This window comes from Canis aureus, chromosome 32, assembly GCF_053574225.1.
Source record: "Canis aureus isolate CA01 chromosome 32, VMU_Caureus_v.1.0, whole genome shotgun sequence".
In the NCBI taxonomy this organism is placed as follows: domain Eukaryota; kingdom Metazoa; phylum Chordata; class Mammalia; order Carnivora; family Canidae; genus Canis; species Canis aureus.
Genome location: NC_135642.1, coordinates 12,729,978 through 12,746,852, shown reverse-complemented (window position 1 = coordinate 12,746,852; position 16,875 = coordinate 12,729,978). Strand labels below are relative to the sequence as shown.

The following is a 16,875-nucleotide window of genomic DNA, read 5'->3' as shown; positions in this document are numbered from 1 at the left end:
GATGATGAAGATAATATTAGGGACTTTGGGGATTTAGAAAACACTCAAATGGAGAATTGTCCTTGGAGACCCTCTCCAGCTAGATTCTCAAAGTCCCTTAGCAGAGTATAGTGAAGGTGTTTAAGTCCTCCTCCAGGCCTAATCTGGAAGAAGCTCTTCCCCTGGGAGTACAGTAAGTTCCTGATGTGTTCATGTTTGAGTTTATCTCCTGTCTTTTTACAATCTGTTTTGTTTTTTGTTTTTTTCCCTAAGATTTATTTTGAAGTCATCTCTACACCCAATGTGGGGCTTGAACTTCCAAGCCTGAGATCAAGAGTTGAATGCTCTATCAACTGAGCCAGCCAGGTGCTCCCAGGACCTATATATATTTCTTAAAAATCATCCATTAATCAAGAAAATTATTATCCAGACATTCCAGACTTGTGCAAACATCTATCTAGCTTTTTTGTTTTATTTTGAACAAAGGCTTAATTTGAACGTGCTGTTTTATGTGTGCTGCAATTTGCTTCTTCCTCCTAACAATAAATCCTGGATCTCTTTCTCTGCCATGATACCTAGGTCTGCCTCATTCTGGCGATTCTTTGTCCTTCTACCAGTTCTCGTTCTGCCTCTTCCTCCCGGACGTTTGTGATTGCCGGGTCTCGTGGGGTGCACTGCGGAGGGCGGCCCTGCAGGAGGCCCGGCAGGAGGCCCGGCGGTGGGCGGCGCCCGGGGCCGCAGGGGACATGCAGATGAGGTGGGCGGGGCCCCCACATATACCCAAGGGGAGCGGCGGGCGGCGCGCCCGGCCGTGACCGACCCAGCCAGAGGCGGCTGCGGCACCTGCTTCCCCGCGCGCCGCGGAGCCTGGTCCCGGGCCGCCCCCGGAGCGGGCCATGCCCCCGCGGGAGCTGAGCGAGGCCGAGTCGTCCCCGCTCCGGGCCCCGACCCCTCCCCCGCGGCGGGGCAGCGCGCCCCCGGAGCTGGGCATCAAGTGCGTGCTGGTGGGCGACGGCGCCGTGGGCAAGAGCAGCCTCATCGTCAGCTACACCTGCAATGGGTACCCCGCACGCTACCGGCCCACAGCGCTGGACACCTTCTCCGGTACGTTCAGCGGCCCCGGCGGCCGCGTGGCTGGGGGTGGCGTTGGGCACCGGCGGGCGGGGGCCGGCGCGGGGGCGGGAGGGCAAGGGAGCCTCCCGAGTGGGAGGCGGGAGCGGCCCCCGAGGTGGCGCTGGTGAGGTCTGGTGGGGCAGAGGATGCGCTTCCTAACTCGCTACCCCCCGCCCCGCCCTGACCCTGTAGTGCAAGTCCTGGTGGATGGAGCGCCGGTGCGCATTGAGCTCTGGGACACAGCGGGACAGGTGAGAAGCTGGGAGCAGCCTCTAATGGTCTGGGAGAAGGTGGGCTGGAGGCTGGGAGGACCCTAGATGGATAAGGAATGAAGAAGGTCTTGAGCCCTTTGGAGTCTCAGGCCTGCAACCCCAGGTCACAGATTCCCATTACCTGTGGCAAGGAATACCCTACTAATGATCAGGCCTTCCCATCCTAGGAGGATTTCGACCGCCTTCGCTCCCTCTGCTACCCGGATACCGATGTCTTCCTGGCCTGCTTTAGCGTGGTGCAGCCCAGCTCTTTCCAGAACATCACAGAGAAATGGCTGCCCGAGATCCGCACTCACAACCCCCAGGCACCCGTGCTACTGGTGGGTACCCAGGCTGACCTGAGGGACGATGTCAATGTACTGATTCAGCTGGACCAGGGGGGCCGGGAGGGCCCGGTGCCTCAACCCCAGGCGCAGGGTCTAGCCGAGAAAATCCGGGCCTCCTGCTACCTCGAGTGCTCTGCCTTGACTCAGAAGAACCTGAAAGAGGTGTTTGACTCGGCTATTCTTAGTGCCATTGAGCACAAAGCCCGGCTGGAGAAGAAACTGAACGCCAAAGGTGTGCGAACTCTCTCCCGCTGCCGTTGGAAGAAGTTCTTTTGCTTTGTTTGAACAGCCGTGGCAGCTAGGGAGTGGTAGGCCTAAGACCACAGACTTCTGGAAACTGGGGTACCTCCCGGGATCTTTGAGGGGGATACTGGCAGGACCAGACCACTCCAGGGGACCCAGTTCCATCTGAACGCTGTGAGGACACAGGCCTCTAACTGCCCACTCTAATAGGTGAGGGTGGGGCCAGGCTCTGATTTGGATTTCCGTGGTCAAGGCTCACAGAGAAATCCCAGCACTTTGATTCTCATGGGGGTGGTCCTAACAGTGTCGGCCACCTCCAAACAGTTTGGGATCCAATTCCCAATTTCTTATCATGAGCCCTCAGGTCGGCCCTGGCTGAATTAGGACCCCTAATTCAAAGGGTCCCCACCTTGGTGCAGGGTGGGGAGGAAGGGCCTGGCAAAAAGCCAGGCATTTTGGAGGGCAGGAGGGGGTCCAGTCCTGATTTGGAGAAAAGTGTGGGATGGACAGGGTGAGACAGAGGTCAAGGAGAAACAGAGGGAGCAGAAAGTAAGGCCTTGGAGGCAGGCTGGTGAGGAGGCAGGACAGAGGGCTAGGTTTGGAAGGAAGAGCAAGGAGAGCAGAAAAGTGGGGCAGCTGAGGAGCAAGGCCGACACCTGGGCTGCCCTCTGCCCCCAGGGCCTGGGAGGGCGGGGCCGGTCCCTGGGAAGAACTGGGACTCAGGGCTCCCTAGGCACTGCCCAAACTGGCTGGGCCAGGAGCTGGGCAGGAAGTGAGAGGCAAGGCCCAGCAAGAGGAAGGGGGGGGAAGAGCAGCGACCTAGGGCCTGGATGAAGAAGGGGCTGGGGTCACCTCTTTCTCCAAGGCCACGGCCTAAAAGATAGAGCAGTACAGAGTCTACAAATAAAGCCTTAAGTTACTGAAGCTGCTGTCTCTGTGTCAGTTCCTGGAGCTGTCTGCCCCTTGCCCCCTCAGAGCCCTCCTCAAGGCCCAGCAGCCAGGAGAGAGATGGGTTGTCCACCAAAGAACTGAGGCCAGACCGAGAGGTGGGGGCTGGACCTGATGAAACAGTGTGATGGGAACTGGACGGGGGGGGGGGGGGGGCGGGGGCGGGCAGCAGGTCTGGGGCTTAGCTGGTTCCCAGGAGAGCTAGCGTGGGAAGAAGCCTAGGAACGGGTTTCCCCAGGTGTCAGCGCCAGAGCTACTTTCCCATGACCTCACCAGGCGGGTGTTGCCCCTCCCCTTTGCCCCTCCTTTCTAGAGCACCTCGTTCTCTTGGTGCTGGGGCTCTGCGGCAATGCTGGGCCCTCTAAACCTTCCTGCTCTGATCCTTCCAACTGTCCACAGGATCTTGGGACACCTGTTTCAGAGCCCAAGCATGAAGGGACTCCATATAGCCTAAACCTCAACTACTGGCCAGACTCCTGGGTCAATTTGATTGGACCTGGTCTTCAGTCTTGGCACTCGAAGTCCACATAAGGACCTATCGAAGGTCAAGGTGCCCGTTGTCAATAATTTAAATAGAAGTTTGGTCCCAGACAGAGGGAGAAGCAGGCTTCTCCGGAAGCCCAATGAGGGACTCCATCCCAGGATCCTGGGATCATGCCCTGAGCCAAAGGCAGATGCTCAGCCACTGAGCCACCCAGATATCCCCACTTTATTTTACCCATAAGGAAAGTGAGATGCTATTACCAAGTAGCTGTAAGAGCGCTTTGTGAACTCTAAAGTTCTGTACATGGGTAAGTGTTATTCTTGTGGAGAGGAAATTCTAAGGCACACCTGGGACACCTGCTAGGTAACTGCTGGGCCAGGTGAGCGTGAGCTGTGTCCCAGCCCAGCTGCATCTGCAGGAAGTAACAGCTGCCTGAGTATGAGACAGAGCAGGGCTGAGGGACAGAAACCCTAGCCAAGTGAAACCTGAGATAATCCCCGAATTCAGTTTTAGCCAAGACTGTCCAGCTCATGTCCCACCAGGGCCCATCCCACAGAGCCCAGCCATCTCCTCTCCCTTTGTGCCCCTGCTCCTCAGGTGGACAGCATTGCAGCCAGGTCCTGAGGGGTCTCACAGCCCAGCTCCACGGTCTCTGTTACCTCAACCCAGCACAACACACTCCCCACCACCCTCACCCCTACCCCACCCCGGGACAGAGAACTGGGTTCGAGTTTGGGCTCTGACATCAACCATGACCTTAGGCAGATCATTTCCTTTCTGCATGCCTCAGTTTGCTCATTTGCAAAATAAAAGACTCAGAATTCTGGATTAGAGGTTATCAAACTGCTTTAAGGTGGCTTAGAGGTGCCATGAGTAGGGAGAGGATGTCTAAAGGCCATCTGTGAGGCTCCCCACTGCAAGCTTCTGCTCTGATTCTCTGTGATGGTATCAGCACATGCATGTCACTCTCCTCTTCTGCTGGGTCACTAAGCCTGGTCAGCACCTCTGTCAGCCTTGCCCTCCTCATCCCTGCCACTACTGCCCTCCAACCAGGTGCCTTCCCTCTGGCACCTTTCCAACTCAGGACCGTCACCAGCTCTTGTGCCCTGTGATAAATTCCCAGGCCCTCTTTTCAACATTCAAGGCTTTCTCAAATCCAACACCAACCTGGACCAGGTCAGCTGGTTCCAATGATCCCACTCCCTGATCCCCAGTTATTTTTTTACTTCTGATTTCTATGTCTTTGCTTTTGCCAAACTGTCTGGCTTGCAGAGTGCCCCCCACCAAGCCCTGTTTCTCTTCTAACCATCTTTTAATATCCCCCTTTCCAGGAAGTGTCTCTTACTTGTATTAGTGTCCACACAGCTCTCTTGGCACTTCGAGGGCACTCTGAATTTGGTCACTTACACAGATTGCATCTCTCCAGCAAAATAGTCCTCTTCAAGCCTCTGTGCTCCCACAGTGTCTTGGGCTCAGGTAATGTTAGCTGTTGGCCCTTAAATGCTTAAGATACAAAGCCAACCAGTGAGCCATGGAGGAAACTCTGAAGATCAGGTTCAGCTCCAGGTATGTATCACTGAAGCTTGGAGATGGGCATAAGAGCAATGGGTTGCTGGAAAGGCCCTTGGAAAGGCAGAGACCAAGCCTATGTGGGACAGGTGGGATTTACCTCTGGTTCCAAACCCACTGACTTGTTCTGCTTCTGTTTCTCTCTATAATATCTGTTTTATCTTTTTCCTTCCCCCCCCCCCTCCATTCTCGGATCTAAATTTAAAAGACTATTGATTATATTAATCAGATCAAATTATATGTTTCTTACATCTACATTCTTTTTTTCTTTTAAGATTTTTTTTTATTCACGAGAGTCACAGGCAGAGACATAGACAGAGGGAAAAGCAGGCTCCCTATGGGAAGCCTGATATGGGACTCGATCTCGGGACCCTGGGATCTCAACCTGAGCCAAAGGCAGATAAATGTTCAACCACTGAGCCACCCAGGTGCCCCTTACATGTACATTCTTATATGGCCTTATGAATATAAGTTGTTTTTAATGTCTGTGTAACAAACTTTTAGCTGATATTTTAAATGTTTTATTTTCCCCATAATAAATAGTCATAGAAAAATTAGAAAATCCAAAGAACTTTAAATTTTGTAATAGTCTTAAACTACTTAAATTTAGTAATAGTCTTAACGCCCAAAGATAATCAGTAGTAACATTTTGATGTATTTCCTTCCAGCCTGTTCTATGCATATTTTGGAAGTTTTTTTGTGTGATCATGCTGTATATACAATTTTCTATTTTGGGGTTTTTTTCATTTAAAATTTTAACAGGGGCACCTGCCTGGCTTAGTTGATCTTGGAGTTGTGAGTTTGAGCCATATGTAGAGTATAGCAAACACTTAAAAAAAAGTTTTTAAGGGGTGCCTGGGTGACTCAGTTGGTTAAGTGACCGACTCTTTTTCTTTTTTTTAAAGATTTTATTTATTTATTCATGAGAGACACAGAGAGAGAGAGAGGGGCAGAGACACAGGCAGAGGGAGAAGCAGGCTCCACGCAGGGAGTCTTACATGGGACTCGATCCCGGGTCTCCAGGATCACACCCCGGGCTGAAGGTGGCGCTAAACCTCTGGGCCACCCAGGCTGCCCAGTAGTATTTTTTTAATAAAGATTATTAATTTGGAGAGAATGTGTGTGTGTGAGTGAGAGAAGGGGCAGAACAAGAGAGAGAATCTCAGGCAGACTCCACATCCAGTGCAGAGCCAGACGCGGGGCTCAATCCTACTACTCTAAGATCATGACTTGAGCCAAAATCAAGAGTTGGTTGCTCAACCAACTGAGCCACCCAGGCACCCCTATTATTACTTTTTATGTAGGCTTCATGCTTGATGTGGGCCTGGAACTCATGACCCTGAGACCAAGAGTTGCATGCTCCACTAACTGAGCCAGCAAGGTGCCCTGATAAATTAAATTTTAAGAGTTTTTCATGTTATTGTAAACTCTGACCAGAGGCTGTAACCATATGTGTATATTTGCTTACTATTTCACCCTGACCGTAATTTCTTCAACTAGATCCTGATTTGGAAGCATTTAGGTTGTTTTCCTTTAACTTCTTTTTCTATTGTCAATGAGACTACGTCAGCATTTGATTATTTTTTCCACCATGGGTTGGTGACCATCTACAGAAAAAAAGTTCTTCATCTTTGGTTTGGAGCCTGGACCCCATATAATCTCAAGTGGCTCTTAGGAGAAAGCTTGGGTTTCTGTGTATGTATGACTTGGGGGGTGGGGGTGGGGGTAGGGGTGCTTTCTGTTGGAGCATGACTAGCAGATTGTGGGTGTTCAATAAATACTAAATGATGACAAGGTGTATGTACATCATCCATTTGTGTTCACACATATTTCACTGTGTCCCTGTTTTTGCTCTTGCATTTGTATTTAAAATGGTTATTGTCTTTGTGCAAAACTCTGAATAATTCCATATATGTATCTATGTCTATCAATGTGGGTGTCTGTCTTTATGCAAGATATGCACAGCTCTGTATGTGTATGTCTTCGCACCCACATGATGTCTGCCCTTAGGAGTGTGTGCATGTGTGTGTTTTAAGATTTTATTTATTAAAAAAAAAAAAAAGAGATTTTATTTATTTATTTATTTATTTATTTATTTATTTATTTATTTATTTATTTATTTATGAGAGACACATATTGAGAGGCAGAGGGAGAAGGCAGGCTTCCTGCAGGGAGCCTGATGGGGGACTTGATCCCAGGACCCTGGGATCATGACCTGAGCCAAAGCAGACACTCAACCACTGAGCCACCCGAGCGTCCCAGGACTGTATATCATACACAAATCTATGTGTGTGTGTGGGTGTGTGTGTTGGTCTCTGGGCCCATGTGTGCACATCTAGGTTGGGCCCAGTTTCTTGGGGGCCGTGTGTCTCCGTATTTGCGTGTGCCTAGGCTCCACTCTGTGTGGATCTGTGAGGGGGTCCCTCTTCGGGTGCATCCTTGTGCAGGGCCCTGGCGAGTGTGTGAGTGTGTGCACCCCTGAAGCAGCTGGGAGCGGAGGGTGCCCAGGGCAGGGGTGACGCACCCTCGCTGAGCTCCCCCGTTCTCTTGGGAACCAGCTTAGGAGAGTGAGATGGAAAGCAGACTGCGTCAGGAGCACCAGCCCCTTTTGCAACCAGCCCAGGCCCCAGGCGGTTGGTAACCGCGGCTCTCACAGGTCAGACCTGCCCACTGTACTTGGCTGCCAGGAAACCGGGCTCCCAGCAGGCCTGCTCTGTCAGCGCCCTCCTTGGGTCCGGGCCAGATCGGCCACGGTGAACAGAACTCAAGTCAGCCGAGGGGCCACATGAGTCACCCTGTGGCAACAGCAGGGAGTGACTTCCTGGGCAGCGCTGGCTGGCCCGGGGAATCACGGCTCTCTGTCCCTGATTGCAGCCATGCTGAGGCAGCCTTACCTCCTCCACTATCACCTTTCATTCTTACAACTGAACTTCTCATAAATGCCAATTTTCAGCTGAAGAGACTGAAGCACAGAGCCCCCTGACCAAGGTGAAGGCCGAGCTGAGCCTTGAATCTGGATTTCCTGACCCTGGGTCCAGGCCTCTTCCTAGTGAGTCACCAGGGCTCTGGGTTTCTATCCCCCTACCCCTGGAAATGATTCTCTTAGAGGGCAGGGCCAGGAGTCATGGTTTTGGAATAGATTCGCTTGTCCTAGGCTGGGGAGTGGGGCAGAGGGAGACCGGGCCAGAGGTGGGGTGTTGGGAGAGACGTTAGCACTGAACCAGGCCTGCCCTCCTCGTGGAACATTTTAAGGGCTTTCTTTTTTTTTTTTTTAATTTTTATTTATTTATGATAGTCACACAGAGAGAGAGAGAGGCAGAGACACAGGCAGAGGGAGAAGCAGGCTCCATGCACCGGGAGCCCGATGTGGGATTCGATCCCGGGTCTCCAGGATTGCGCCCTGGGCCAAAGGCAGGCGCTAAACTGCTGTGCTACCCAGGGATCCCTTTAAGGGCTTTCTTAAAAAGCCCAGAGGAAGAACAGAGGATTTGTCCCATAACTGGGATGGCCATGACATTCATTGTCAGATTCAGGATATTTTTGAGATTGAATGGGAGCTCTATTAATAGGCTGTCCTTATGGCCACCCTACTTGTAACCCCTTTGGAAGGCAGAGCCAGTCATTGGAGTTAACAAGGAAGCCTCCTTGACTCTCACCTGCACCAATCCACTTCTCTCCTAGGTGTCCAGGTGATTCTCTGGCCCCTCAGCAGTGAGGGGCATCAGTGAAGACTTTGGGCCCAGCAGGGGCATAGAGGCCCCTTGAAACTGGCAGAAAATCAGCCAGAACAGACCGTGCCCTGAGACACCTGACCCATGATGGCTTCCTTCCTCAGACCTGTGACCATGGTCTGCTGCCTCTGCCCATCTGCTCCCCCTCTCCAGTACCCTGTACTAGTTGGGGAGCAAGCAGAGCCTGCCCCCAGAGGTCTCCCTCTGGGGATAGTGAGATCACGGTCCTGGTGAGACAGGGGACCCTTGATTCCTGGGGCACCACCCCACCGCTGCCCAATGGGCCATGTGCTCTGCTGACCACCCCATCTCCCATGGGGCCTCCTGTTTAAGCTCCGTCCCTGACTTGCTGGGCGACTTTGGGCAAATTACTGCCTTCCTCCTTGTCTGAGTTTCTCTCCCTTGTGAAGTGGGGCTAATACTTTCTGCCCCTCCCTGGCTCCCAGGAGACCTGCAGGGATAAGCAAGATAATAGTGGGGAGCTGATTTGGAGGAAGCTATTGAGAGCCAAGTAAGTGGTATCAGTGCTGGCCCATGTTTACATGGGTGTAGACCTTGGGTTCCCAGCATCCTGGGGCTTGGGGCCAGCCCTGACAGCTTCTTGGCCTGGCTCCTGGCTCCTTTGTCCCACTTCCAGAGAAAGGACAAAAACCAAAGCCAGGAGTCTGATTGTCTGGAGAAGATGATGTCAGAGCAGTACGTTCGGAGCTCAGGAATACTGGCTTTGCTCTGTCCCCAACCACTGGCTGTGTGACCTTGGGCCAGTCACTGCCCCTCTCTGGGCTTCAACAACTTGACTCTGGCAGCCTCCCTCAGCTCTGTACTCAAGGATCCCTAGTCTATACTCAGAGGCTGACATCATGGCTTGGGAGATACAAAGGACTTTGTCATCTAGTCCTTTCCTTTCCTTAGACTATGATGGGCCCCTTTTTGAGGGCCACAGACTAACCCTGCTCAATCTGATCAACCCAAGTCCTAAACTGGTTGCAAAGGGATCATTCGGGAGAAGGGAAGGGGGTGAGAGAAAAATCCGGGGGGAAGACCACCCCAAGTGAGTTATGGGTCAGCAGTGTAGTCTCTCGTACTCTGTCAGTGTTTCTTTCACCTTGTACCTTCAGCCTCTCCCTGCACGCTTAAAACCTGGCCCAGGCCTCTCTTCCTCCCACAGCTGTCCATGGAAAAGGGTGCTGGCTCTTGTCCCCTTCCCCACAACACCTGCGACTGCCCCTGCCTCCACCTGCCGCCCTTCCTCACGTCTCTGCCTGGCTCCTCTCCTCAGCTGGCTCCTTCCTGACCCTGACCCTGGCAGGCCTGGACACTCTTCACCTTTGACCCGCTCTCTTCCTGGCCTCCCGCCTCCCCTCCAGCCATCCCTCCACCCACTCCTCCTCGGGATCCTCTCCCTCCAAGCAGAGGCTCTGTCTCGGCGTTCAGAGCAGCGCTTCCCTCTCCCAGCCACCTCCCGCCTCTGCATTCCCCCCCCCCTGCTCCCAAACCCGGGCTCTCGGCCCTCCCCACCAGGCCCAGACCCTCACACCAGAGGAGGGCCTCGCCAGGACCCTGCGGAGCTGACTGTGTGGCCCAAAGGCAACAGAATTCCTCTGTTTTTGCCTCCTTCCTGGTCTTTCTCGGTGTTCTTTCGTGCTCTTTTTTTTTTTTTTTTTTGGTCTCCATACTACTTTATACTCACGTTATTTCATACTTTATAGACCTTTTTAAGCTGCCTTTAAATCCTTCCTCCGGGAGGCAAGGCATAAGCAAACAAAAACTAAGTAAGCAATCATAAAATCAATAAAAGCAGTCTCCTTCTGGTACCTGGGAGCCCCTCATCTCCTCTTTGGTTCTCTCAAAGCTGCCCCTCTCCCCCGGCCCCGTGTCCGCTGGTGGCTCTGTCGCCCATCCAGGCTCCCAGGACAGAAAACCTGTAGGCTCCACTGACTCCCTGCGTACTCTGGCTACCTCTCTTCCGCAGATCTCAGAAGCTCTCTCTTCTTTTTACCCTCCCCACTGTCTCCATTCCATCCCATCAGAGAGCTGCGTGGTCTGACCGCTTCTTTCTTTCCTTCTTTCTTTCTTTCTTTCTTTCTTTCTTTCTTTCTTTCTTTCTTTCTTTCCTTTCTTTCTTTCTTTCTTTCTTCTTTCTTTTCTTCTTTTTTGACAATTTGTTTCTTACTGGAATAGATCTGAATACTTTTTCAAAAGAATAATTTTTTCTTATTACAAAAGCAATAGACAGGGATCCCTGGGTGCCTCAGTGGTTTAGCGCCTGACCAGCACAGGGCATGGTCCTGGGGTCTCCGGATCGAGTCTCCCATCAGGCTCCCTGCGTGGAACCTGCTTCTCCCTCTGCCTGTGTCTTTGCCCCTCTTTGTCTCTAATGAATAAATAAACAAAATCTTTTTTTTTTTAAAAAAAGCAATATTTATTATAGAAAATTTAGAAAATGCAGGCTGACAAAAAAGGAGAAAAAAAAGACCACCTGTAGGGCAGCTTGGGTGGCTCAGTGGTTTAGCACTGCCTTTGGCCCAAGGTGGTCCTGGGGATCCGGGATCGAGTCCCACATCCAGCTTCCTATGTGGAGCCTGGTTCTCCATCTGCCTGTGTCTCTCATGAATGAATAAATAAAATTAAAAAAAAAAAAAGGAAAGAAAACCACCTGTAATGTTATCAATGAGAGGGAACATTTGGGTAAATGTGTTTTTCCAGTTTTGTTTCGTTGTTCTAAACACATAACTTTTTCTTTTTTTTAAACCTTGCAACAAGGAGCCTCTCGATTTCTTTCTCAGTTCATTTTCTTGGTCATTCCGGTTCCAGGTTCCACTGATATAACCCCAGGAGCCACAGTAGTCATGGGTTAGAGAACATAGTCATTCTGAGGGAGACTGTGGGAGAGTTTGGGCCAACCTTCCTCCACCTTCTCCCCTCATGCTCCCCACTCCCACCCCACCCCACCTGGACTTCTGGGTTTGGGGTTATCAGATAGTGCTATTGATAACAACTCCTCCCAAGGGGAGCTGAAAAGTGTCTTCCCAGGTTGTAGCCTAGCGGTTGGGTGGGGAAGGGAGTGGTCTTATGCAATAGGGCAAACCACTCCTTCTTCAGGGCTGTTTGTTTAAGTGGGCAGGGATGAGTTTGGGAGAAACAACCCAGTTTTGTCAGTGTTTAGTTGAACTGTTGGGACCAAAGCATTTTAGAGAAAACGCCCCAATATGGGAAGACAGGTTGCCTTATAAGGGATAAGACGATGGGGGTCCCAAAGTTGAATGGCTGGGGTGGCAGGCTGAGTGGAGGCTATGGATGTGTTAGTGCCTGCACAGCTCAAGAGGACCCAAACTCAGGGCCTAGATCGCTGCAGGAATGTGGGCCCCAGATGGCTGGTCTCCCAGGTTTTTACAAAAAGCTAGAAAAGTAGATTTTTTAGATATGAATTTTCCCGGGGGTGCTGGGGTGGCTCAGCGGTTGAGCATCTGCCTTTGGCCCAGGGTGTGATCCTGGAGTCCTGGGATCGAGTCCTACATCGGGCTCCCTGCGTGGAGCCTGCTTCTCCCTCTGCCTGTGTCTCTGCCTCTCTCTGTGTGCGTCTCATGAATAAATAAATAAAATCTTAAAAAAAAAAAAAAAGAAATGAATTTTCCAGACTCTTTAAGTGTTAGTAACTATTTTTTTCTTTTTTTTAAAAAAAAGAAATGAATTTTCCAGACTCTTTAAGTATTAGTAACTAATTTTTTTCTTTTTTTTTATTAAAAAAAAAGAACTGAATTTTCCAGACTCTTTGTTAGTAACTATTTTTTTTCTTTTTTTTAATTAAGATTTTATTTATTTATTCATGAGAGACACACAGAGAGAGGCAGAGACACAGGCAGAGGGAGAAGCAGGCTCCACGCAGGGAGCCCGATGTAGGACTCAATCCCAGGACTCCAGGATCACACCCTGGGCCAAAGGCAGATGCTCAACCGCTGGGCCACCCAGGGATCCCCTAAGTGTTAGTAACTAATTAAAGAAATTAAACCATGGTTTGTGTCAAAGCATGGTTGGCTGCCAGTGTGCAACTTTTTGACAAGCCTTCACTGCACATCTACTAGGTACATCACACAGGGTACTCTAATTTACTTTGTGTGGTTTTCTCCCTCTTTCACTCTCCTGTGGTAAGCCCTCTAGTGATAGGGCCTCTAAACCTAACCCGTCCTTAAGGCTGAGTTGTTGTTTTTTTTTTTAGGAAGTATTTTAGTTCGTAATTTTATTTTATTTTATTTGAGGGAGGGGCAGAGGGGCAGAGGGAGAGGGAGAGAATCTTAAGCAGGCTCCATGCCAGCATGGATCCCCACTTGGGACTTGATATCTTGCAACCCTGAGATGGAAACCTGAGTGGAAATCTATTGCCAGCCTCTTAGCCTACTGAGATGTCCAAGCACCCCTTAAAGGTGAATTTGAATCACTCCTTCCCCTGCCCAAATCTGTCTTCCCCAGCATTGCCTCTACCCACCAGGCTTTTCCTCTCAGGGCTTGAGTCAAACTGAGCAGCTTGTTGCACCCCAATCAGAACAAGACCCATGATCACTGATGCTTGGCTTTTTCTCATTATGATTTTGTTGTGCCTGGAACACCCACACCCACCTGCTCATCTCTTTTTAGACCTCCTCCACAAAACCATTTTTCAACCTCTGTCTTAATTTCCATGGCTCGACCAGCCTCTGCTTTGTTCAACCACCATTTGTTAGACTCCTTGTATCCACAGGTAGGGCCTGACATGGGGGATACTGAGGGAAATAAGACTCCAGGGACGCCTGGGTGGCTCAGTGGTTGAGTGTCTGCCTTCAGGCTCAGAGAGTGATCCTGGGGTTCTGGGATCAAGTGCCTCATCAGGCTCCCTGCAGGGAGCCTGCTTCTGCCTCTACCTGTGTCTCTGCCTCTCTCTGTGTGTCTCTGGATGAATAAATAAATAAAATCTGAAAGGAATGGGGATCCCTTGGTGGCTCAGAGGTTTGGCACCTGCCTTCGGCCCAGGGCGTAATCCTGGAGTCCGGGGATCGGGTCCCATATTGGACTCTCTGCATGGAGCCTGCTTCTCCCTCTGCCTGTGTCTCTGCCTCTCTCTCTGTCTGTCATGAATAAACAATATCTTTAATAAAATAAAATAAAATCTGAAAGAAAGAAGAAAGAAAGAAAGAAAGAAAGAAAGAAAGAAAGAAAGAAAGAAAGAGAGAAAGGAAGGAAGGAGAAAGAAAGAAAGAGAAAGAAAGAAAGAAAGAAGAAAGAAAGAAAGAAAGAAAGAAAGAAAGAAGAAAGAAAGAAGAAAGAAAGAAAAATAAAGAAAGAAAGAAGAAAGAAAGAAAAGAAAGAAAGAAAGAAAGAAAGAAAGAAAGAAAGAAAGAAAGAAAGAAAGAAAGAAAGAAAGAGACAGACAGCCTCCACCCCTGGGGCACCTGACTGCCTCAGTCAGAGGAGCATGTGACTCTTGATCTCGGGATTGTGGACTTGAGTCCCATATTGAGTGTAGAGGTTACTTAAATGAACTTAAGAAGGAAAAAAAAAAAGACCCCAGCCCCAGTCCTGCCCAAGGAGCCTCCTCCCTTTGAGTGCAGAAATATGTACTACCATGGGCCACGTGCGGGCCCCAGAGCTGTACACAGCATGGGAGAATGGAGAGGGCATCAATGAAGAAACAGTGAAGGCTTTTTGAGCTTCATCACAGGGTTAAGCAGAGGCTTACCAGGGCAAAGAGGCATTTGAGGAGAGGCAACAGCCTGTGCAAAGGAATGGAGGTGTGAAAGTTCTGAGACAGGGAGTTACTTGGGTGGGGATGGAAAAGAGGATGGCTGGGAAGGTGATAGAAACAAGCGGTTTGGGAACCAAACTCTTTTCTTACGGTATTTGCATTCCTTTTGCCTGCACTCCACAGTGTAGTTTCCAGAAGAGCGGGGGCTGCATCTCAGCCATCATTGCTCCACACTCGCTACCTGTCTGGGACTGTGCACCTTTGCTCAAACCCCTGCAGTGAAAACACTGCGCCTGGTAGTGGTGGGAGCGCCCCCTAGCGGCCCCTGTGCGATCCTTCCTCCCGTCGTCCTAGTTGACCTGCTGAGCCCTTCCTGCATCCCTGATTTCACTGGGAATGGCACTTTGCCTGGCATCGTCTCACTTCATCTCCACCCCTCCCTAGGAGGAGGATGTTCCTTTCTGGCCAACAAACACTTATTAAGCATTTATTTTGTGTTGATCACTGTTGTAGGCATTGGGATACAGAATTTCTTGAGTCATCACCTCAGCCTTGGAAGCGCTTCAGAGATCTAAGGGATAAGGGGGTTTGTCCCCCCATTTTGAGCCTTGAAGGACAGATGAATGGCTGGCATGGTATAGAAAGTCGAAACTCAATGCCCCATGGAACAGGAGCGGCCAAAGCAGAGTGACAAGCCCTGCCCCTGCCATCTATCCACTACCATTTACTAAGGTCATGGAGGGGATATGGGGTGATGGAGATCCAGAGACGACTAAGATACCACCTGTTGTCTCCAGAGTTTACAACCCAGAGGAAAGACAGGTAAGTAAACAGGAAGGAGAAGGGGGCACTCGCTGCTCATTGTTCTACTAGCAGACACCAGGGTGTGTCTCCCACATGAGTGTGCGTGGGAGCATTTGTGAAACAATTAGGCTGAAAGACGAGAAAGGAGGATGTGGTCCAGGCTGAGTGCAACACATACAAAAACACATAAGTGAGAGTTAGCCATCAAAAGGAGGCCCAGAAAGGTTCTACTCCCCAACCCCCAAGATTTATTTGTCAGAGACTAAGAGTGAGAGAGCACAAGCAAGGTGAGGGGCAGAGGGAGGAGCCCGATGTGGGGCTCGATCCTAGGACTCTATCATGCACGACCTGAGCCAAAGGCAGATGCCCAGCTAAACTACTCAGGCACCCCAAGGTTCTGCTTCTTGACCAGGGTGCTCATCTCCTGGGTGTGTAGTTACAGAAATTCATTGAATTGTACTCTTATAGGAGTCAAATATGTACCTTTACCTTCAGTCATTTGTAGCTCCCAACCTCACATCTTCATTTTTTTCTTAAGATTTATTTATTTGAGAGAGAATCCATGAGCAGGAGGGGCAGGGGAGAAAAGAGAGAAAACCAACCAGACTGCGCCAAGCACAGAGCCTGATGCAGGGCTCAATCCCATGACCGTGAGATCATGACCAGAGTGGAAAGCAAGAGTTGGACGCCCAACTGACTGCCACCCAGGTGCCCCTCCATGTTATTTTTCTCTATAGCGATCATCACAATCTAAAAGTATCTTTGGTAAGACTAGGAGTCATGTTGGGATTTGAATATGGTCTTCCAGTACCAGTCTAGGACCCTGGGAGTCAGCTTTGCTGAGTCAGCTTCCTGGATTTGGGGGATAATATACTTTTATCACTGGGCTGTGTGCCAAGGCAATCACTCAAGATACATAAAGCACGTACACAGTTTCCAGTGTGCGTATCTTGACAATATCAGACTGGCTGTGTGTGGCACATGGAAGCTCAAAATATAATTTGTTGAAGAAATGCATTAAAAGATGGCACACCTTTTTTTTTTTTTTAATTTTATGTATTTATTCATGAGACACAGAGAGAGGCAGAGACACAGGCAGAGAGAGAGAAGCAGGCTCCATGCAGGGAGCCCGATGTGGGACTCGATCCTGAAACTCCAGGATCACGCCCTGAGCTGAAGGCAGACGCTTAACTGCTATGCCACCTAGGCATCCACCTTTTTTTTTGACACCAAACAAAAAGTGGCAGAAATGAATGGAGGGGTGTGGGTTAGAATACCTCAACTAAAGGCTCGTAGGCCTTAATTCAGAGCCTGGGGAGCAACTACACTCCTGTGAAGAAGCCAAAGCTTCTGTGGGTGGGCAGTGGTGGGCAGCGGAGACAGTGGTCACCTGGGCCCCCACACAAAAAGGAGTGAAGATAAGGACCAGGGTGCAACCCCGTGCTCCCTCCCTCCCTCCCCTGAATTCTCCAGTACAGGCTCAGTTAGGATCTGACCCAGCTACTGAGCAGGCTTATTTACAGGCTCCAACCAGGAAGAAATGCTACTACTGGGCAGCACTACAGCCTCCCCGGGCCCCTTCTACCCTGGCCCTCTCACCCCTCCCCTCTGGTGGTCAAATCTGGCAATTCTTTCCACCCTCAGGGGCTGGGGCAGTTTCGGGAAGGGTGGGAAAACCTGCTAAACAGGG

General features: G+C 50.4%; 1 protein-coding gene across 1 annotated transcript; it reads left to right on the top strand.

The window, feature by feature from the left end:
• The first annotated feature begins 776 nt into the window (after positions 1-776).
• RHOV (ras homolog family member V) lies at positions 777-2,857 on the top strand. The gene is made up of 3 exons (XM_077880657.1): positions 777-1,083; positions 1,285-1,343; positions 1,532-2,857. The coding sequence occupies exons 1-3, from the start codon at positions 876-878 to the stop codon at positions 1,973-1,975; spliced, it is 711 nt and encodes a 236-aa protein (XP_077736783.1). The 5' UTR covers positions 777-875; the 3' UTR covers positions 1,976-2,857.
• Positions 2,858-16,875: the final 14,018 nt, after the last annotated feature.